The sequence below is a fragment of the Dicentrarchus labrax genome, unplaced genomic scaffold (assembly GCF_905237075.1).
Source record: "Dicentrarchus labrax unplaced genomic scaffold, dlabrax2021, whole genome shotgun sequence".
NCBI lineage: Eukaryota > Metazoa > Chordata > Actinopteri > Moronidae > Dicentrarchus > Dicentrarchus labrax.
Genome location: NW_026136714.1, coordinates 10,573,333 through 10,596,039, shown reverse-complemented (window position 1 = coordinate 10,596,039; position 22,707 = coordinate 10,573,333). Strand labels below are relative to the sequence as shown.

Genomic DNA, 22,707 nt, shown 5'->3' with positions numbered 1-22,707 from the left:
TCTGTGCTCGTCATAGGCTGATAGACCAATCACAAGAGGCCAGGAGAGGAAACCGGAAACAGTATCCATGCCGTTATAAATACAGTATCGTTCCTGCGTATAAATTACTTTTTATATTATATATAGTCTTTAGTCTTATTTTATAAGTGTCAGTAATCAAATGTATCCAGTTAACACCCAATGAGCATTAATTCAAGTTTAACACAAACAGGTAAGTGATTGTCAGGTTTCCATAACTTGTTTTTTTTTAAAGCAAAGATTTAATTATAATATATAAATGTCATTTATTTAGATACAGCTTCTTCAATGTTAAGAAGTAATAATGTAATAATGTAATGCCTGTGGACAAAACAATTTGCAGCTTGCCTCTGGGTTTTTGTGATGGCTATTTTTCACGTAACTAACTCACTTTGTCCAGTAAATTATATTAACATATCATTTTTAGTCCTAATTTCATGCATAAAATGGCCCAAAAATAAATCGCACAACTGTTAGCCCGATTACCGTGAGTGCACAGAAAATGTTCAATCAGCAATCCATTAAGTTCACTCATTAAAAATGCAGACTGGTTCAGTAAAAAGTGGCACCATCTTTATTCATTTTACATTTTGACAATGTGAAGTCTACAGCATGGAGAGCAAACAAGTGTAGAGCACAGGAAATTGTAGGACAATACAAGTTGTCAAATCTCCAATAAAATGTCAAAACAAATTTCTAGCTACATGTTTCCATGTGTGAGGAGTTGCTTCACGTATTCAGATTTATTTCACCACACAACTACCATGAATATTCTTACAAATTAGTGGGACTGTCCTGTATCTTTGTGTGTACCAGAGTCCCAACTTAAACATCCCAAAATTCATTCTGAAGGGGAAAATTTTCCACATCTCTAAAAACAAAACATAAATGGTTCAATATGAAAAGAAACATTGCTTACATTCTGCATGTTGCTAATGTTAATGTGGTACAACTGTGTGTGAAGGGACCGATATAGACAACAGAAAGCACACCAACCCACACACTGACATGCTCTCACGCGTACACACACACACACACACACACACACACACACGACAGATTTAAACCGGAGACACAAACATACACATACAAGTCATAAAAAACAAAACCATCAAAAAATAAAGGTTATGTTTATTTTTGTCTGTCAGGAGACTGAAGAATATTTTGATATAGGTGAGTGTTAGAAAAAAAAAAAAGCAAAGTATATCTGATAAACTAATGGACTACACTCTTAAAAATGCAGAACATCTACATTTTCTTTTATGCACAGGAATGTTGGACATTTATTTCATTAAAAAATACAAAAATAAAATTCAAAAAAGACACCCACAATCCAGAATAATAGTCTGAAGGGGATATTGTTGGACTGGGGCAGAAAGGTTGAAGGAGTTGGGTGGGGGTGGGGGGGGGGGGGGGCAATCTGAGTCTGCTTCAATCTGAGTCTCCTGGGTCTACAGCAAATGACCAGAGTACTGCTTCACACTGAAATAAAAAGAGTGGAAAAATAAATAAAATATACAAGAAGAAAAATGTACAAGAAGAAAAATGCTATTCACAAGTCGATGACAGTATAAATACATAGCTATGCAACTGTGGGAGGATGAAGTCTTGGGAGGAAAAGGATGGGCAGGCAGAGCGGGAAGAGAGACAGACAGCGAGTAAGAAAGACAGGCAGAGAAGAAGAGGTGAAATAAGTGGCGGAAGGAGAGCAAGGAAGAGGAGGGGAGGGGGAGAAAGAGGGGTGTGGTTAGTCCTTGTGTCCAAGCAGGTGCAGCACACTGAAGGAGGAGGAGAGGAAGGAAGAGGGAGGCAGGGTTAGTTACCATGGCAACACTACACTACTCAAGAGAGCAGGTCTACAGCTGTATTAGCATTCGTGCTAAGCTTGGATAGCATCAACAAGGAAGTAGTGTGTATTATACGTGCCTACTGGTTGCCAAGGGAGACAGAAGAGGAGGAGCCCGTGCTATTTGGCAGACTGTGATTTGTTGTCGGTTGATCTAACTAAAAACAACAAAATCACTAGTCTTCCACACAGCAGCAGCCAGGGGAAGAATCAATCCACTCCCTGCTTCACAGTGAAACGGCTTTGATGGCAAATGTTTTGTTTTTTTTCTTCTACCAATCATATTCAATGGACAAATGTGACAGTCAAAGAAACATGTCAATCACATTGATCCTTTTAAAAAAACAACATTATGCAATATGTACAAGAATTAAGTTTGCCTACTCATTCACAGCCATTTCATGCAAGAGGAAGGTTTGAACTAGTTGCAGGTTGCACGGGGAAGAAAGGAAGGGGGTTAGTGAAGAAGAGACAGCAGGCAACAGAAATGCATAACCCAACAGTTGGTGGGTTTAATAGTATTAGGATGCAGTTTCAGAAAAAAAACATTATGCATTTACAATACAAAATCTATATATATGTTTGATTCAGTGGGTGGAAAGAGAGGGAAGGAAAGTAAGCATCTTCTAAATATGTTTACTTCTTTTGAGCTTGCATGAGTTTAAAAGTCTTCACTTTCTAAGATCGGTTGCATCATAAAAACGTTATTTATGCAACCCAACAGATATGAGCTGAGGCCAGAATAAGAGCCAACAAAACAAGTTCAGAGAGGTTTTCAAAAGGTTCCACTCAAGCTAGTAGGCCTGATGAACACAATTTGATGGGATAAATGGTTCAACTATAACTTGGGTGCTGAATGAAGAATTTCTACATCTTTACGATGGTAAAGTTAGTGTTAATACAATGAGGCTGTGTCAGAACTTGCCTGTTCTGTAGAAGGAACTGGGCGTTCTGGATCTGATCCTGGGTGCCAGCGATGGTGATGATTCTGTCCTCAGAACCTTCCAGAGGTTCATCGATCTTGATGGAGGCCCCAGACTCGTGGCGGATCTGTTTGATCCGCTGGCCTCCCTTACCAATGATAGAGCCAGCCAGCTGTCGTTGGTGTACCGAGAAGAAAACGAGAGGGGTGGGGATGGAAGAAAAATAAGAAAAGCATGCAGAGAAACATTTAAGGCACTGGGAATGTGTGTGTGAACCTTAAAAAATGTGACACAAAGAGCAGACAGAGACACAAAAGCACAGAAATGATAAATAAAAACACGCCTCAACAATGAAAGACTTCTATGACCTTGTCTAGTGTGGGTGCAATGGAAAAAGTCCACGTGTGGGAGACTTATTGGTCCCTACGACTGTACAAATATCGTACCAGTCATTAAGTTGATGACACAAATAATGGAATATGATGAACACACGACTAAATGTCATTTATATAAGGATAATCAGAGTGTAGATAACATGATCACATATGGCAATGTAGGCTGACTGAATGTTACTTATGATATGAGAGTACACGGGGTGACGTAGACTGATCTTGCTTTGGTGTGCCAGTTTGTATGTGAAGTTGCTGTCATGTACTCACATCTTTAGGGATCGTCACTTGTGTGGTGATGACAGGGCCGCCCATGTCATTATAGGAGCCACGTCCACCTGATGGCAAAGAGGGAGGGGGAGAGGTGAAGACAAGCAAGGAAAAAGCAGAGTGTAGAAACAGAGGAAAGTAAGTAGAGCGCCGAAAATCAATACCTGGCTGCAAACATTATCACACATGGCTCAGCAAATTTTTCTAATCGTATTGATCGTTGAAAAACTTGACTCACCTGACTGGTAGCTATCCCAGGAGGAACTGTTGTCTGAGGAGAGAAAGCGAGAGGGAACACAGACACAATAATAAACATTACGTTTTTTTCTGTGACATTTGTACACTACCAATATTCAAATGACCCATCACAATATTAATCTCAAACGTATGGTATGTTTAACAGACCTCCTGAAGAAAAGTGCTGAATAATATGAAATTATTTCTTCGTTCCATCTTTAACATTTGTTGTCAGATACTTAAGTAAAATATAATTTCATCCAAGGCCAAGGCCTGCACACTGACGAACGTTAAGACACATTAACATCCATAATAATGACACATAAAAAACACAAGGCTTAGTACTTACCATATCCTCCTCCGCTCTGTAAAACACAAACAGAAACACAAATGGGTTACATACAGTGCAGCCGATTCTTTTCATCCTTCTATAGATCCCGGATCAATGGACGGAGAATTGTAAGCACACATGTATGGACGATGCTGCAGCCTCATCCATGGAGTAGACTCAACTAAAAGCCACCCAGTTTTCATCCATAAACCAGACTCCTCCTCCTTCCCTCCCTCCATCCCCCCTTCCCGTCTCTCCTTGCATCTCCATCAGCCCCCATTTTCACCTGCTATTCAGCTGCTGCTGTCACCAGGGCAACAGGCAATTCAAAAAGCTGTTGCTGAGCAACGGCAGGCAGTATCCTGCCAGCTCTCAGAGAGAGAGAGAAAGGGAGAGGGAGAGAGAGACCTTCCAGTCTGTCAACAAAGCGTTATTATTGCCTAGCAACCAACCATGGCCACCCCCACCCTCCCCACCCCCAACATCCTCCCTCTCTTTGCAGGAAAAACAGGCTGGCCGTGAAAAGTACACAGTAAGAGGGCAATTATAGCTGATTATTATGGGGTGTCTCCGGCTGTGGTGATTATGGTCATTTGGTGGGAAGGCTTACACTATGCCAAAACTAGCTTGGCTACATGGCCAGGGCTCAGATGAGTGTGTGGCACACGCATGTGCACATGACTGACCAGCTATGGTTATATTGTCAATTAATCTCTATTATCATTACAACGCAGTGGACAATCAAAGCATATTGGCTAGTGCTAGGTCCAACCAGTATGCTAGCCTGAGGATGCTGGCGCCCAATAAGTTGCTAGAATGAGAGCATTTAGCAAAGGGTCACTAACCATGTTATCACTATAGCGATCCGGTCTGCCTCTTCTGTCACTGGTGATGAAAGAGTGCCATAGAGGGAGGGAGGGGTAAAGACAGACAGAGAGAGAGAGAGAGAGAGAGAGAGAAATGTGGGTGGGGGTGGAAAGAAATAGAAAATGCTTACAAAAAAAAAAAAGCTTGACAACATTCCAAAGGAAATTTCTGGTCTAGGTCAAACTGCACACACACGCTGAGCAAGATTACAGTATAAACACATTTCCTCTCAGCCATCTTCCCACACAGTAACAGGAACAGCTCTGACAGTGTTATAGTGAGAGAAGTGACAGGTGGTGGTGATGATGATCAGAGCCAAGGGCTGCTGCTGCTTTTTCCCCCCAAAACTGAGCTCAAATTATGGAATTATCTCAAGAAATGTGTGTTGGATTTATCTGATACTCTTCATACATACACGAACGGATGTCATGTCAAACTGTAGTCTTAACATAACTTCATATCACTTGTTGCAGTGTCTCTCTGCAGCCATGAGCAAGGACGACACCAATTTAGATAAATATCAAATCAACTCCTTATTATCAAATCAACTCACAAGGATACCCTAACATTGTTTTTCACCAAATAATATCAGGCATATATTATAACAGTCTGATTTACATTAATAATATCTGCATGTGTACAACTGACATTAAGGTACGGTAATGACCGCATTATTGTGATTTTCAGTAGTGCAGAGAATTTTAGATCCCAATACATCCTATGCATCTGTTAGGGCACAGGATGATGAGCGGGTACACTGTTATCTGTATGTATTCAGACAACTAAATTATCTGTATTTGTATCTGTACTGTACTCGGAAAGGGTGGGGCAACTGGAAATCGTTTATTTAAGCCTGAAACTGATATGGGTTGATCTGAAGTTGTTATATTTTAAAATGTATAAAGAATTGAGCTTGGGTTTTTTTGTTCCTATATTTACAAGTACAAATATTCCACTCATTCAATAATTGTAAAATGTACATTATCTGTACTGGATACTCGTTTCAGCCAAGTAGTCGGCTCAAGCCTACTGTACACATTAGTAAAATTACTTATTTAATAACAAGCCAGCGTGTAAAAGCATGCTGCTTGCTCAAGTGGGGACTCAAGAGAAGGATGTCAGCTTCACATCAGCACATGACCCTCATACACGCCACCACAAACACATTCTCTCAACCTGGGAAATACTGGGAATGAATAGCACATTGGATGGGCATTAACACGGGGAAGAGAGGGTCATACAGTATTACTACTACTACAGTTCCTTACAAAGCACTCAAAATAAGTGTGAATGGGTCAATGGGGATCAGGGTAAGAGACTAATGCAGGCTAGGGTACTACAGGCAAACTGACTGAGCAATGGATATTTGTAAGGCAGTAGTTAGTATTAAGAGGTAAGGATAAAACAGGAGGGCAAAAGAGGTTTTTTTTCTTCTCACTAGCTACGAGAAGAAGTTCTAACCAGTTATATTTTAAAAACAAATGCAACAATAAATTAGTAAGGCAGGGAGATGTGGGATGTATAGGAATACCTCAACAGTTACAACTTAATTTTGATCCATCATGGCCAATCATTTGTCACATTTATGAATAGAAATGGTGCTGAACACCTGTCAACACTACTAAATGACTTATTCCTCACCAAAACCAAAAGGGTAAACTGCTACTCTAGAGGAAGCACCACCCAATGGTATCAATGAGGAATCTTTGCTTCTGTGAATTGTTGCAAGTGCAAGTAACATAAAATAAAAGAATGTGGAAGTATCCCTGTTAAGATAAGTTAGGAGGTTTAGTCAAAGGTTTAGGGACAGAAACTTACTTTGACCTGTCATCAGAGCCACGGTACGAGTCATAGTAACGATCATCTCTGTGGGCAAGATGGAGATGGGAAAAAGACACACAAACACACCCAGACACACATTGATGAGCACATAAAATTAATGGAATGATAATCATGAATACAAATGTGTTCATAGGGGTGCACAATGTGACACTGGATTACGCACTAACTGGACTGTTTATCCTATGAATTCGACAATGTAAGGTAATCTCTGAAAAGAATGCCCCTGAATGGAAAATAAGCACCTGAAGAGAGATTAAACTTTGTATATGCAGCAGGAAAAAAAGGCAAGAAGAGGAGCTCTAGCACTGAACAGAGCCTAGTAGGTCTAAAATATCAAACACTTAAACTCAAGAGGTTAAGAGGAGTAAGAGGACTCTCAACTTAAAACTGATGAGTGGGATCATGCAATCATTTAGCACTATTATGTTCAGTAAAACACATTTTTTTTAATCTGCACTAGGTGTAGACAACATGCCCACTGTAATTTAAGACTGGAAAAAAAAATCACAAACACCAACAAACTCAATGAAGTGGCCATGAGTGAATAAAATAAGCAAAGCAGGAAAACATCGGAGAAAATACGAAAAGAATGTACATCATCAATCTTACCCTCCTCTGTGTGGGTGTCCCATGGGCATGTTGCGTCCACGGCCACTCCCCCTCGTGACCCTACTTGGGTGGGGTGGAGGAGGACCTCGGCGGGGACTCATCTCTTCATAATCCCGGCGGGAGGGAGGCATGGGTCCCCGGCCCCCTCTGCTTGAAGGCATTCTATCAAACCCGCGGTCTCCACCGCTGGACCTGGCCCCACGCATGGGGAACCCTCCCATAAGCCTGCGACCGCCTCCCCTCTCTTCAAACATCACGGTGAAACCACCGTATTCATATGTTTCGTCATAGAAGTTAGGGTCATAGGGCTGTGCACGGCCCTTTATGGGAGCCTGAAAAAGGAGGACAGAAGGAAATGTACTGACCTGCTCAGGGCATTTGAAATACATATACAAGTGCTGAGAATACATTTGCATCTACTTGCAATACAGTAGTACTAATTTAAAACTAAATCTCTGAAAGGAGAGGACAGGATGTTCTGATGCATCTCCAGCGAAATTCGAAAGCAGCTGCAGCGTGACATGCTGCTGAGATCTTTTGCATTGAGCTAGGCTACATTTAAAACAGAAAAGGAATTAATTCAAATCACAAAAAAAGGTCTCAACTTCTGTACAAGATACTTACTTCAGCAATGAGCTCCAGCATAGTCTTGATGCACTCTACCACCCTCTCCGTTTTACCGCCGACCAGCACCACCCGGTCTGTCGACTGAGGACAACACTCCTGAAACAGCTTGATGCTGGTCTTTGTGTTCTGGAGACGCATTAGAGACAGGAGGAACACATGAGGGGCACAGGAAAAGAAAAAGCTGCTACATAATACAGCAGCTGATTCTACAGTAGAAAAACCAACTCCAAACATTTTACACATCACATCGATATGTCATTTTATTGCTATATCCACACAGCCAGAAGAATGCAACAAATAATATAAAACAAAACATTGACGAGAAAAATCATATCCGGCCTGGGTACCACAAGCTGGCTTTAATCCAGTCATTTTAAGGAAGTTATTCTTGTTACAACTGAAAAACTGGCAGCGACAGAAGGCTGTGTGGGAATGCATGTTGTACATTACTCACAAATTTCAGTCTAAACTGCTTTGCAACAGATTTAATTGCAAAAAAGAAAAATCCAATCCCCATCCCTTGTATCAACATACCTCTCTGAGCTCCTTGATCTTGGCTCCCTTTACCCCGATGATTGAGCCAGCCAGGCTCTGGTGGATCAGCAGACGTAGCTCACAGTCAAAATCCATGCCATTGTACTGCTGGTACTGAGGAAGACATTTTCCATGTTAATTCTATGATATAATATATTTAGCTCTCAGCCAGACACTTAGAAATAGAACAGTAAGCATCTCTGCAACACAATAGACACTTACAACAGATAGTTGTTAACATTCACCACTGACATGAAGGGAAAGAAAACAAGACACGTCCTCACCTCTTCCAGTGTTGGGATAATCTTCAGCAGGATTTCTCCAACTGTCTCGATGTCGGCACTGATACTCAGGATGCTTCATATTTCACCCACCAGTGAAAAAGCAGAGCACAGCCACGCAGAGAGGGTGGCGTTGGGGGAGCCAGCAGGGCATCCCAGGGGGGAGGGAACAACATTTCAGATCAGAGAATTCATGACATCCCCTTTTTTGCCATAGATAAACTGTCACACCCCATTTTTAACCAACTCACTATTGAGACTAACACAGCTAAATGAACTGTTGACATCCAGTGTTTTCTAAACTTCTCATGGTATGTCATTGATAATTCAACACAGTAACTGGAAAAAAAGCTGGTACCCAAACAATGCAATGAAAAGTCTTTTGTCCAGAGAAAGGAAGAAAAGAGACAAAATAAAAAGGGACCCAAAGAAAAGTGACTGCATTTGGTGACCACTGAAGGGGAAAGACGGGGAGGGTGAAGCCTGAGGAGGATCTGGCAGGAATAAGCACCAATAGTGCCCGAGAGAACTCTAAAGTCCTACAGCATAGTTTGGTGGATGCACACCACAAAGACTTTGACTACAAAGACCCCAAATAAGGTGCCCAACACAGCTCAGGGAAGACTCTCTCTCCAATTTTATAATTTGCCAAGCGCCCTGACTTAAAAATTTGGCTTGGACGGCGATTTTGATGCTTCATATATATACAACAAATTTGAAATTAAATTTTGTTGTCTGCACCCACCTAGTAATAAAATAATCACAATGAATTTACTGATCAAGAGAACTTAAGCACAGTTTGTACATGGAAGTAGAATGGTAGGCTGCTGAGGAAAAGTAACAGAGCAGATTGTACCATGGAAAATGAAGTTTGCCACCACTGGAGTTGATGCTTTTTAAAGGGGATGGGAGAAGCGATAAACATAAATCCAAAGAATGCAAAGATGGGTGGGACAGAGATATTATCTGTACTTTCAATAGCTCCAGCAGTCAATAACCAAATTCAGATGAAGCAGAAGACAGGAAAGGAAAAACACACACACAAAAACAAATTGAATCCTAGCGTGCCTTTTAGCGTTTCAGAATGGATGTACGATCTGAGTCTATCAGTATAATGAGGGGCATCACAAGGAAAGAATGGGATGGTGCGAAAAGCAGGTGAGCTTATGAAACTAAAGAAAAAACAGAACACCAGTATATCCACTCTGAGGGGGGAGGGAGGTGAAAACGCCAAAGATAAAGAGGATAGATAATCGTCAATGAAAATTAAAGACATAAAACACAGACATATTGCACAGATTATAGCAAAGATTTAAAAAGACAGTGGCAGATTGTGGAAAAACCCTGACAACACCAGCCTATGTTTCAATGTTGACGTGACTTTAAAAATGGCATATAAAAGGATGTTGACATGGCTTTTACAGGCTCAACAGGCAGATTTGGACATGAACGCATTTAGGCATTTTGACTCAGGCTACAATACTGTGAGAACAGGTAGGTTAAAATACAGTGACCTGACAGAGGCAGGATGACTATTTATTATTCATCTCTTCTTGTTTGTTTGACCTGTAGTCAGGCAGTGAGAGGGAGGAGCTTAGGGACATACCGCTCAGGCCCACTGCTGTCTGGGACTGACACACTGGCATTGTACTGGGCGTGGCATGGGCAGGGGCCAGGGCCATTCGAGCACAGATGTCAATCAAGTAAGGCGCCCATTTAGGGACAGGGCACGATTATGGACAGGGCCAACCAGGGTGTCAGGTGGGCGGGCGCAGGAGGGGCCATCCAGAACATGGGCAACAGAGGAGGAAGTGGGCAAAAAAGTCAACAGTAAAATAATAAACAAGGGAGAGGGGAGAGGGAAGAGGAATACATTTTTAATATACAGGCTCTACACTGTTCAAACGTGACTTTAATTTGATTCTCTCAGAGATTGGTTTGTCAAAGAGAGAAAAGGAGAAAATGTAACATTGGAAAATGGGTAATGGTACATTAAGAACATGAAGAGTTCAATGTTGGGGAATAGACCAGAGACAGTGAGAAAGAGGGGTAGAACAAATTGTGGAGGGCTAGAGAAAGAGGCAATGACATTGAATGAATTAGGAATTGCTCAGGTTGCCTTAACAAATGTTAGCTGGCGCTGCAGGTGACTTTGTGAACACCGCACTGTGCCCATAAATTTAAATTAACAAGAGCATCAGTGTTGCCACAATAGCATTGTTATAATAAATCATCAATATGGAGAAACAGACAGGAAATTGGACTTTTGTCCAGGGGCCAGTTTAGCTGAGTGAGAAAAAAAGATAAAAACCAGCCCCAAATGGTTTGTCAGAACATCTCATGAACAGAAGGCTAATATCACAGGCATAGGCTAACCTCACCCTTTGCTTACATAGAAGAACACATTGCTAAATACTAAAACAAAATTTAAAATTAGTTATCCAGGGTAAATGTTTGTAAAAAGAACTGCTGTCCTATAGAGGAGACTGGGTAGTTTTGAGAGGCTGAACACCAGTGGAGGGAAAAATAAAGAATACAAAATTAAAATTAGAAACGAAATTTAAATTCTGGGTGCATAAAATAGATGTACTCACGTCTGTACGAAGGGCTTTGATGTTTTTGCCACCCTTCCCAATTACAGCTCCTGCATTCTGAGAATACAGAGAATACTTAGAAAGACTGAAAACATAACAAATAAATGAGAAAATGTGAACTTTGGCACTGCAATTAACAGACAGTGCAAGAGAATATTACAAATACAGAAAATCTCATTAAATGTATGAATACCGCTAATAAAGGGTGGCATTTAATTATTCGAAAAGACAGATGTGATTGGGGCAACAAAAAGAAAACCATGAAAAATGGAAGGAATACAAAAATCGGCAGTCTTACTGAACGCATGCAGAATAGAAAGAGACAAAAATACAAACAATCACGTAAAAGGTTCGACATAAAACGTGAGATGAACGGGGAGCTGATTTACTTTGCTCTGCAGGAGGATGCGAAGCTCAACCATCTCGTCAGAGTTCCTGGAGCGCTTAAATGATTTCTGCTCATCTGCATCCTCAGCAGGGCGCTTACCTGGCATAAGGAGATAAAAACGCACTGACAACTCTGCATACCCCCACCTTCCGCAATATAATATTTAATAATCAAAAAGACCACAGACAGCAGCGAAGCACTCAATCGCAATACTGTGAGAAATAATCTGTTTTTCACATTATAAGATAAATCTATAGATTGCCGTGTGCAAAACTACTTTTTTAATGCTTCTATGAAAAAATGAAAAAAAATGAATATACATGGTTTAGATCCTTAACAATTGACCGCACAATTTCGGACATCAACCTCGAAGACAAAATACTATGTGAAAGGTTTGTATCATAAATATCTAATTTCCAAAATCAGAGTTGTAAGTAATCTGCTACAACACTCACTCTTTTTTATAACATAAGAGATATTTTTGATGTAGATAGATTAGTTAAAACCTGTTAATAAACGTAACATTTTAACCATGACAAAAAATATAAAAAATTATACCGTTAGTCTCTGTGTTGCTGAATGAAGTTTCTTCTTGCTGTTCAATTTCTGTCTCCATGGTCTTCTGAGAGTGGAAGAGATGTGTTGGGCACCTCGGTCCGGGGAACAGGTGGCAGCAACAGGGAGAGAGAAGCAGAAAACTGGCCCCTGTGAGCTGTGGTAGTCTGTCAGCATTGTAAGAGGTGGAAAAAAGTAACAAGACAATTTAAACTGCATGCTTGAGATCCGGCTATTCAAGAACCAGGGATGACATGGTGAAGAAAAAGTGGCAGAAACCCGGCACTCACCGATATTTATTACAGACACAAGGGCGTGTTGATAGGCGGAACTAAATAAGCAAGGACCAAACAGCTGCTGCGACCTGTCGGAGAGGGAGAGGCTAGTTGAAATATCGAAACGTAACGTTGATATGAAAATAAAAAAGGCTCAGTGGTAAAGTTTGAGACGCTCAGATTATGATCACATACACTGTATTTAATCTGCGGTTGATATTCAACTAAACACGGGTCAACACATGTTAAACACCATCATCATACGAAGGGGAGAGGTTATTATTATTATTATTATTATGTTACCAGCTACCACATCGTAACATTAAACTGCTTGTTTAGAGGAGAGAGAAACAGGGATTTTGTAGCGTTTCGTAATGAAGGAAAACACGTTAACGAATAATATTAACAAGATACCCGACATAAGACTAAATGCTACCAAACGCTACATAACACGACACACTGACAAATCCAAGCAGTACATCATTTGAGGCCGGAAAATAAATAGTTAAACAGTGCCATGACCAAAACCGAAAGTGGGATAACGTTAGCTCAACTGAAGCTAACGCATCGACCGTTGGCCACCGGGAGAGCTAAGCTAAGCTAACTAGCCTGGAGGGAAACGCGTTAAGCTACGACGACGTTTGGTTTTCGATGACTGCGTTAAAATATCGACTGCACTCCTCTACAAGCACTTTATGAATTGCATTACGAGAGAAGGCATCGCGGTGTAATCCCCGGGCTAACGCGAGTGGGCTGGTGAAATGTCGCCAGTCAGTCAATACAAAGACCAGGCCGAGTCACTCGAGCTAGCGGCGAGCTAATTTCGCCATGTTGCCATAATTTCGGTTGAGCACAAGGGGAGCTAGCAGGACAAGCTAATGAGGCAGCGCTGCGGTGGACACAAAATAAGCAGCGCAGTCACAACTAAAAGCGTGTGTTTTTTTTTTAATACGTTCAGCTCGACTGCGTTAGGCTAAATGTGGCACAGAAAAAAGAAAATATCGTCAAAACACAAACCTGCAGTGCAACAACACCTCGCTCGTCCCCTTCCTTCTCTACCTAACCTGGAAATGTACTGGTTGAGCTGAAGTGTGCTGATTGGTTGAGCCGAGAGCAAATCAAACAGGCGAGAGTCGCAATTGGCTAGAACAGACGTCAATCACTCGAGCAGGGGCGTTTCCAAAGCGGAAAGATTAAGCCCAGTTTCCGGGTACACATTCCACTTTACTGGCTGTTAGAGTTGTTGTTTTTAAAAGGTGTCATCTGCAGCGGTAATGTTAATTTGTGTCTTTGTAAGGACTAAGGAGTTGTAATTGTTATGTTTAACAACTGCCATTGTATGAAAGAGATGATCTGGTCCTGTTGTATGGGCACAAATCTGAGGTAACAGTAGCATCAACATTGCTATATAAGTTTTGGTAGAGTCAACTTTGGCGCCTTGGCTGCTCTCCACAACACTTCGTGGATGAGACTGCTGACATTGCTTCTCAGGTAACCTTCATAACAACACTTACTTCAACATTAACATTTTTATGTCCCGTTTTTTTTATAATACTGCCTGTATTTCCTCACTCAATCTCTCTTTCTCTCTCCTCCATAGTGCCCAGACGTGACCATTTGCAGAACCACAGGGCTTATCCATCCTGATATGATCACAGAACAACATCAGAAAGCAATTATCATGTGTCCTTCTATCATAATAGTCTAATCTCTCCTGTCGATAAATCACCACAAGATTTGGTGTCAAGTGCTTCCGGACATACAGAGAGAAGATGACCCTTTAAGCCCTCAGGGACTGCAAGGTGTTTTGCCATGAATTAAATTAAATGTATATACTACACCAACAGCACTGACATTTGACACTTGTTTTGCCGTTTAGGTTTTTTAATACTGGTGCATTATAATTGGAAATGGGAACAATTCAGTCCGCAAATGAAAGCTAAATTTACTAAATGTCTTACTGCTAATGAGTAATCCAGAGTAGATGAATTACCCATAAATGCATTTAAAGATGAATAACTCAAACTCAGTAATCAATTACTTGGCTGCAGCAGCTTAAAAAAAACAACTAACCAGATGCCTTTATGTAAAAGCAGGTAACAGTGGAAATAAAATAGCAGAAAGTGAAATACACACAAAGGAGGAGGATGGCCCCTGATATCCAGGCCGTGGTGCGTGCTACCCAAGCCTGGCTGCAGTCCTCCTGGCACGTCCAGGTTCCCTTTGCCTGGTTGGAGGCCTGCGTGGAGTGGCTGCAGGAAGAGGCGGGAGGAACAGGTCGTCTGTCACAGCAGCAGATCAACCAACAGGTACGCAGGATGTAGGACTGTAATTGCACAGGTGAATGCAAAATGATCACAGCTTAGACTTCGCTCAACTGTCATGGAAATAGCTCAGTTAGTATCACACGACCTCAGTAAGGAGTTTAAGTCTTGTGATAACAGGTGGTCGTATATGGAAGGGGAAGATGGTTACTCCTGTCTCTGTTCCAAAATGGACTCCTTGATCTTTCTTTAGCCATTCACTGACCTTTGACCCCTTCCCAGTTGATGCTGTAACTGTTTTTTTCCCCTGGTGGTTACAGACAGCTGATCTTTTTATAAGTGTTCATTCACTCTCTTGTCCAATCTTCTTGCTGTTTCAACCTATATAGTGTTTAAACTCTTTTAAGCCCTTAAATCAAGCAAAAATATCAAATGTTTGTTGTTATATTTTAAAATGTGAGCATTTGCTGCATTTCTCTGTTTTAAACAATATTTAGATAAATATATGTTTATTTTTGGACTGTTAGTTGAACAAAATAAGACATTTGCGGATTTTTTCTTTGATATTTCGTAGACTAAATGATTAATCAGAAAAAGAATCGACAGATTGGTCGATAATGAAAATAATCATTAGATGCCACCATGCACAGCTGCTGCATTCGGTGTTGTGGTATATGTGGTGTGGTGTATGACACTTTACCCCTCTCGAGTGATCCGGTCTTTAGGGTGAACCGCTATAGAAGTAGTAAACCAGATTGAACTGAAGAATCTCCTTAACACAACAGATGGGTTTTTTTCTTTATCATATGGAAGGAAATTCTAGTATCCTTGTATGCAAAAAGAGACATAACGACCCAGAGTATTTAAGTAGCTGTTTTATTTAAGTTGGCATGCTAAGTAACCTCAAAAGATGCAATACACACTGTGGGCCTACTAAACAAATGTTGTCGAACTACAAATATGCAGCGCACAGAAAGCACAACTCACTGGAGCAGACGGGCAACAAAAGCCCAAGACTACTGTGTACTACCATCAGCTGAGAACAAGAGGATCATACTGTTGTGGGCAGTGATCGGCAAAAGTGGACGATTGAGGAGTGAAAGAACACCTCCTGGTCTGACAAATCCTGGTTTCTGTTCCAACATGCAGATATCAAGGCAATTTTTTTGCGTAAACAGCATGAATCCATTCTGCCAAGTGTCAGCTGTACCAGCTGGTGGTGGCGTCATGTGGGGGTATGTTTTCCTGCATTTACGCATAATTTTTTACGCCACAGTGTACCTAAATATGGTTGCCGAGCAGCTGTGTCCCTCCATGGCCAAAGTCTGTCTTTGCAGGATAATGTGTCATTTCTCAAGGTACATATGATATCCTGATGGTTGCAGGAACAAGACAGTGAAATCAGATCAAGTGGCTCACATGGTCACTAGATCACTGAAAGGCACTTTTTGAGCGATGAGGATAAGGATGACCAAAAATCTGCAGGGACACTACTGAGTCACTATGCCTGTGACGTCTATAGCTATTTTTTTGAATAAGTTTGTTTGAAGAATTAAAATTTTTGTATTGGCAAAATTGGATGAGACCCAGAGCTAAGTGTGGGTAGTGTGCTCTTATACGCTCACTATGATATTGTTTTGTGTTGTGTATTGTAAAGGCCACTTATGTCATGGAAGTGAATGTAACTAATGTCATGTCACAGAGGTGTAATAATACAGGGTGTCATAAAATAGGTCTTACAGTAAGATATGCCTCCCTGATTGATGTGAAATTGTAGGCGCTGGACCAGTGGCTGTTGACAGACCTGAGGGACCTGGATTACCCTGTTCTCCCTGAGGGGCTCAGTCAGGCCCAGAAGACTGAACTCAGCGGCACTTTCTGTGTCCAGGTACAGCCTTGTTGATTATATATTTCATGTTATATATTTGATCTCATGTTTATTATTAGATTTTATGTTTGGGACAATAGCCGATTGATCAGTAGCAAATGATAAATTAGCCAGAGTTGGCCTAGAAGTCTGTCCTAATACTAAAAGGCACCCTAAAAACCTTACATATATAAACAGCAAACAGTATGCTGTGGACAGTATATACACCTACAGCAGAACACACATGAGAAAAATCATGTAACAGTAAAAATAATCAAGCAAAGAAATAATCAGAATGTTTCTATTGCTTTTGTTTATTGTAGGCATCAGTTTATATTGTTCTTATTGTAGTTTGTGTGTGTTTGTGGAGCTAGATCTTGGAAATATTTATTTGAAGGCACTTCAGATATCTCCTATTCACTTTATTGTAATTGATGTGTTCTTTTACATGTTACAGATTATAATCCAATAGACCAATGATACACAGAATAGTGAAAATCACACAGCAAGCTGTTGTAGCAAAAATATGAGTTGTTGTGCAAATTCAAGGAAAGAGGATTGGAGTACAACAAAGCACGACCCCTGAGACAGCAATTCAATGTTAGTTTGTTCAAATATACAATAATGGGAGCCACAAGATGCATGTTCAGCTCACAAATATGACTAGAAATTCAAGAAATTCTCAATTATAATACTGTATATTCCTGATACTGTAATATAACTGAAGTGTTATTTCATTAGATGTTTAAAAAAAGGAATATACAAAGAAAAGGCATCATATCCAAAGTCCCCATTCTGTTTTAGGTTGACTCATTACTGGACATCAGTCAGCCTGCGTATACTCAGCTGCAGGCGTTGAGGGGTACAGACTGTCCAAATGACGAAGAGTCTGCAGTCACGCAGGCCACGCAGAGGCCCTGGGAAACCAGACCAACCCGAATGCTACTATTGCAGGTCAGAGGCATTTATGAAATGTAGTAGATGCATAAAAATCTTCCTATCTATGATTAACTTTAATTAGTGTGTTTGTGTGTGTATTTTGAACTACTGGCTTTTGCATCTGCACACCTACTCAATAAAGCATTGTGAGTGTGTCTTAGAAATTGCAGACATTTTTTCCTACCACTTATGCTCTCCCAACAAATAGCAGTAAAAAAGTATGCAAGGTTTCCTTTAGAGATCTACGTCTAGTAGAAAACTCTTCATATCAAGGACGGAACTGTATTTTTATTATTGTTAATAAAAAAAGTTTGTTAAAATTATGTTACAGCATTATACACAGGCTATACTTGACTATGGTTTATTTTACATTATAAATACAGTGTCACACTATTTCCCAGTGTGTACAATTAGACTCAGTCAACTGTCTAAACCTAATCTACGACGAGGCTTTATCTTTGTGTGTTGGTTGGGTAGAACAGAGAATACTTCTGCTTCTCTTCCTAACTGAATCTGAGTGGACAGGTAGAAATCATTGAGAGCATATGAAAGAGTAAATTGCTGGGATATAAGGCACAGGACTATAATTTTCACCTTAAGTATTACACTTGTCACTGCTCTATGGTTTCTCAAGAATAGTGCTGGTGTTGCTTAGAAACGATGCAATGGCTTTTTTTTCCTTTTTCTTTTTTACTGTTTTTCCCTTTTGAGCAAGTTATGTGATGCAAAGACCCATGGCAGTTAAAATGCACTGGAGTCACTGGGTAAGAAAGCAGATATGTTCAGATAAGTTCAGGCCAGCCGGGATATATAATGCAAAACAGTTACTTCTAAATTTTTGGTCCAGGTTTAAACCAGAAGCAAAGTTTTGGGAGGTGTGACTTAGATAAAACAAGTAGCTGCATGTCACTGTTTCCATGTCAGTTTTTATGTATTTTATATTCTGTATTTTTAATATATTCTAATTAAAAAATGTCCTAAAAGAGTTTAGTGAAACATGGTTGAGGCAGCAATAATGTTGGAAATTGAATTCCATTGTAATATTTTGCGAAAGTAAATCTGTAATAATTCAATCCCTGTTCAGGCAAATACACTGTCTCTGTTGTACAGGTGACAGATGGAGTCCAGAGCTTGGAGGCCATGGAGTATCAGTCTATCCCTGCACTCAGCACAGCTCTCAGGTTGGGAACTGATCTGTAAAACACTTAACTGTGGTGTTTTAGACTGTTGTTGATGTCATGAAATCAAAACAGCCAGTTTCTGGAATATTAACATGATTGATTTTCTCCGTTAACCCTCAGGCCTGGTGTGAAGCTGCAGTTGCACGGGCAGATGGTTTGCAGACTTGGGGTTCTTCTGCTGGGGCCGTCCAACATCAAAGTCCTGGGTGGTGAGGTCGAGGACCTGGTTGACCGGAATAACCAGGTAAACTGCTGGTTTCTGTTTTAAAATTGAACCAATACATGTTTTATATTTTGTGTGTGTGTGTGTGTGTGTGTGTGTGTGTGTGTGTGTGTGTGTGTGTGTGTGTGTGTGTGTGTGTGTGTTTTTTTTTCCTGCTTATGAAACAACAATAAAGACATAATTCCAGCTGTTCTTATACAGTAGTGTATATGCAATAATTTATACAGATCAAGTGGTGATTTCCTGTTCTACTCTGACAGGGCAGGGTCCTGTGTAGGACGCTGGGACTTCCTGAGGAGCAGCAACAGCAGCAGCAGCAGCAGCAGGAGGGCGAGGAGGCCCAACCAGTACAACAAGGTATATTCATGATCATTTGTGTATCTTTAATAGTGGATCATGTGCTACAAAGGTCACTGATAGTATGGAATGTCTACTGTAATACTACTACAAAGTTTGGTGTATATTTAAGTAGAAATTTAGATTTCATACAGATTAATGCCTGTTTAAGAATGTAAATTGAGGCCTTAAATTGTTGTTTTCTTCTTTATATTATTCTTTATTTGACTGACATGCCTCCTTATGTTCTCTGCTTAGGCAACCAGGAAGTGGAGGATCTGGAACTAGGTGACGCAGAGTTGTTGGCCAGTCTGGAAGCCCAGGAAGAGGTGGGAAGGGTTCAGGTTGGGCCTGTTCGAGACAGTGGCTATGGGACTCTCCGCGAGACCTCCACTCAATCCTCGAGAAGCTCCTTTGTCAGGAGCCTTGTGTCTACAGCCTCATCCAGGTGGGTGGTTAACAATAGGATGTCTTGGCATTTTGATGCTGGAGCTCCTCAGTTTTCACCGTCAGGCAAATATACTTTGACATTTTGAATTTCAGCTTAATGTCTTCTGAAAAATGTCAGCATTCATCTTTCAGCTACTTTAGGAGGCATTTAGCACTTTCATTCTACAGTATATTGACAAACTTATTGTGTTCATTTGGGTGTTCATTTGCAGCTAAACAAATGAGAATAAATTGCTACATAATTTGACTGTTTTGATTTTAAAGGCGGGTCATTAATTTGATATAAAATTCAAACCAGCTATCTGGTGTTAGTTATTGCAAATTTACCAACTTCAAAGGTAAGACATAGCACTTTTAAGTGATATCTAACATATAATTCTCTAGATCCCCTTGTTTGACTCCTACCATGGAAAAAATGATCTGGCCTGGTCTGTGAAACTGGTCTGTGTTTGAATTTTGTGTTTTTTTCATCAACAATGGGTTTTAAGCTAAATTAACTCAGTCCAACATTATTCTCTTGCAGACGTGAAGCCTCTGTCCGTTCTCACAGAAGTGATTTTACCCAGAGCAACAGAGGCGGTTCAGCCCAAGGTCGTCGCCACGGTAACGGACAAGAGGATTCTGACCTCTTTGACCCCTTACCTTCTGATCACTTGATTCAGCCAGAGATCCCAGATCACAACATGGCAGACGATGACTTTCCTGATGACGATCTTCCTCTGGATGAGTTGTGTGACAGTGTGATTTTTCAAGAAAGTACAAATGTTACGGACAGCAGTCACAGAAGCACGCCACAGGAGAACAGCAGGATAACAGGAAATCCTAACCAAGCAACAAAACCCCAAACTTCGAACGGCTCTGGGTCACGGCTCGGTTCTAGCAACTCCAGATCCCCCACGGAGAAAAGAGACTATCAAGGCTATACTAAAGGAGCTACGGGGCAGTTATCTGCAGCAACCTCCACACCCTTCTTTTCCCCTGCTGCTTTAGAGCCATCACATGAATTAGAATTTCTTACTAATGATGAGAGTAATTTCATGGATGAAGACATGGACTGCTTTCTCGCAGAGGTAGAAATTAACAGACTCCAAACTGAGAGGATTGAAGGGCCAAATCAGCTCCCTGTTCAACAGGGATGTAGAGACAGAGAGAGCGCTACCAACAAAGCAGAAGCTTTAGGCTCATGTCGCAGACTTGGCAGCGACTCATCAAGAAGTGTAACACCTCAGGGGCAAATCTACACCTCAAGTGCTGCAGAATTTGATAGAGTATCTGCTAAAAAAGATCCACAGAGTGACAGCTCAGTCCCTGCTCTCACTCTGACCTCTCCGCCGTTTACATATTTGTGCTTGCTGGATGAGATGATGTCCAAACCACACCCCCACACCACAAAGATCCATGTCAAAGCTTTCATTGTGACTCTTTTGGGGAAGCTGAGCAGCAACAGCGGCCTTTGGCGCGTCTGTGCTACGATATCTGATGGAACTGGTTACCTGGACGTGGAACTGTCCGATGAGGTTCTTACAGGCCTGCTGGGCTTCTCGGTGGCGGAGAAGGGGGCTCTGAAGCGCGACCCGGCCCGCAGAGGTGAGCTGGACACTGGGATGAGGAGATGTCAGGAAGAGCTGGTGGACATGTGCTACGTTATGACTATCCTGGTCCAACCAGAGGACAGAAAAGCTGTGGTGACCAAGGCAGAACCCATCAATGAGAAAGTACTCCAGGAGCTGGAGCAGAGGGTGAAAGACAGGAGAAAATAAACACAGAGGACTGGTTGAGGGGATGTGGGTGATAATGAGAGGATTACAGACAGTGGAGAAGTATATTGCCCTTAAGCAGAAAAATGAAAAATTGCCAATGAAACTGAGGCAAATATAACATTGCATATCAGCATTGCCCTAAACATACAACGTTGTGATGAAACTAAGGTGTTTTTTAGGATTGGTGATCAACCTGCCCCTCTGCTTCAGATTTGGAGAGCAGAATGTGTGAACTGGATGTCTGATGATCAGCAATCAATGTGTTGCAATGCATCCATCTGCTATATGTGAATGTGACATTCTGTCATTTTTCATTAGAGGATTTCATTCATCTCTTCTGCGTCACTCCCGACAAAGTAAACAGATTAAAGATGGAAAAATGCAATCTATCCTTAATTGTATGTAACGTTTAAAACTCTGTGAAGAGAAGAGTGAAGCATGTGGGATGAGAGAAGGGAATGGGGGTAAAGAAATAGTTCATATTCTGATTGTTGTAATGAATTGCCAGCCTTTGCATTCATTCAGTACATCCATTACTTCTGACTGAAAAATGATTGAATATCCAAGGGCAGCGTGGGTCTTTAATAAACTCCCTCAGAGGAGAATGAGAGGAAAGGAAGATAAAGGAGAGACCATGAGCTTCGATTATTTCTGTTCATTATAGAGCCTCATCTATGTTTTTGTCTTTGATGATTACATATACCACACATTTGGTGTTTGTCTGTATTTACTGTACTTTGAAAAAAATTGTTTCTGAAGGTTTTATAATTTTCTTTCGCTCTCTTTGACCAATAAAACATGCTTGAAGTAAGAGCTCGCTGCTAATTTTACCTTTCCATTTCTCCTTGTCAAATGAGTATTGTACTCCTCAAGATGACGTGAATAACCCAACAGACTAGACCGCTGCACTGTGTTTCATTTGGTTTGTAATAGTTTTATTAAATGGAATGTGCAATGTTTAAGCACACATAATGATAATTAAAAGTAGCCTTGCAGTATTCTCTGGTCTTGTAGCTCTGTAGAGCTAAAAATCTCTCTTTAAGATGAAACATCTCAACGATTTGCACAACACAAATTAATTTGTGTCTGGTCTGCCATAAT

The 22,707-nt window shown here is 40.9% G+C and overlaps 2 protein-coding genes across 5 annotated transcripts; one reads left to right on the top strand and one right to left on the bottom strand.

Annotated features, from left to right (window-relative positions):
- Positions 1 to 569: 569 nt before the first annotated feature.
- Positions 570 to 13,679, bottom strand: hnrnpk (heterogeneous nuclear ribonucleoprotein K). 2 transcript variants are annotated; one of them, XM_051421640.1, is made up of 17 exons: positions 13,604 to 13,679; positions 12,602 to 12,675; positions 12,315 to 12,478; positions 11,758 to 11,855; positions 11,369 to 11,425; positions 10,381 to 10,424; positions 8,778 to 8,850; positions 8,494 to 8,607; positions 7,957 to 8,085; positions 7,333 to 7,664; positions 6,700 to 6,747; positions 4,860 to 4,899; positions 4,033 to 4,048; positions 3,685 to 3,717; positions 3,447 to 3,514; positions 2,790 to 2,959; positions 570 to 1,500 (listed from the first exon to the last, which is right to left on the bottom strand). In XM_051421640.1, the coding sequence occupies exons 3-17, from the start codon at positions 12,370 to 12,372 to the stop codon at positions 1,470 to 1,472; spliced, it is 1,311 nt and encodes a 436-aa protein (XP_051277600.1). In that variant the 5' UTR covers positions 12,373 to 12,478; positions 12,602 to 12,675; positions 13,604 to 13,679; the 3' UTR covers positions 570 to 1,469. The 2 variants fall into 2 exon arrangements, with proteins under 2 accessions (XP_051277600.1, XP_051277601.1); XM_051421641.1 differs by having other exon boundaries at positions 1,436 to 1,796.
- rmi1 (RMI1, RecQ mediated genome instability 1, homolog (S. cerevisiae)) lies at positions 13,176 to 22,417 on the top strand. 3 transcript variants are annotated; one of them, XM_051421620.1, is made up of 10 exons: positions 13,176 to 14,077; positions 14,187 to 14,388; positions 14,683 to 14,895; positions 16,628 to 16,738; positions 17,522 to 17,671; positions 18,767 to 18,837; positions 18,958 to 19,081; positions 19,321 to 19,417; positions 19,655 to 19,844; positions 20,370 to 22,417. In XM_051421620.1, the coding sequence occupies exons 3-10, from the start codon at positions 14,734 to 14,736 to the stop codon at positions 21,604 to 21,606; spliced, it is 2,142 nt and encodes a 713-aa protein (XP_051277580.1). In that variant the 5' UTR covers positions 13,176 to 14,077; positions 14,187 to 14,388; positions 14,683 to 14,733; the 3' UTR covers positions 21,607 to 22,417. The 3 variants fall into 3 exon arrangements, with proteins under 3 accessions (XP_051277580.1, XP_051277579.1, XP_051277581.1); XM_051421619.1 differs by having other exon boundaries at positions 14,680 to 14,895; XM_051421621.1 differs by lacking the exons at positions 13,176 to 14,077; positions 14,187 to 14,388 and having other exon boundaries at positions 14,395 to 14,895.
- The last annotated feature ends 290 nt before the right edge of the window (positions 22,418 to 22,707 follow it).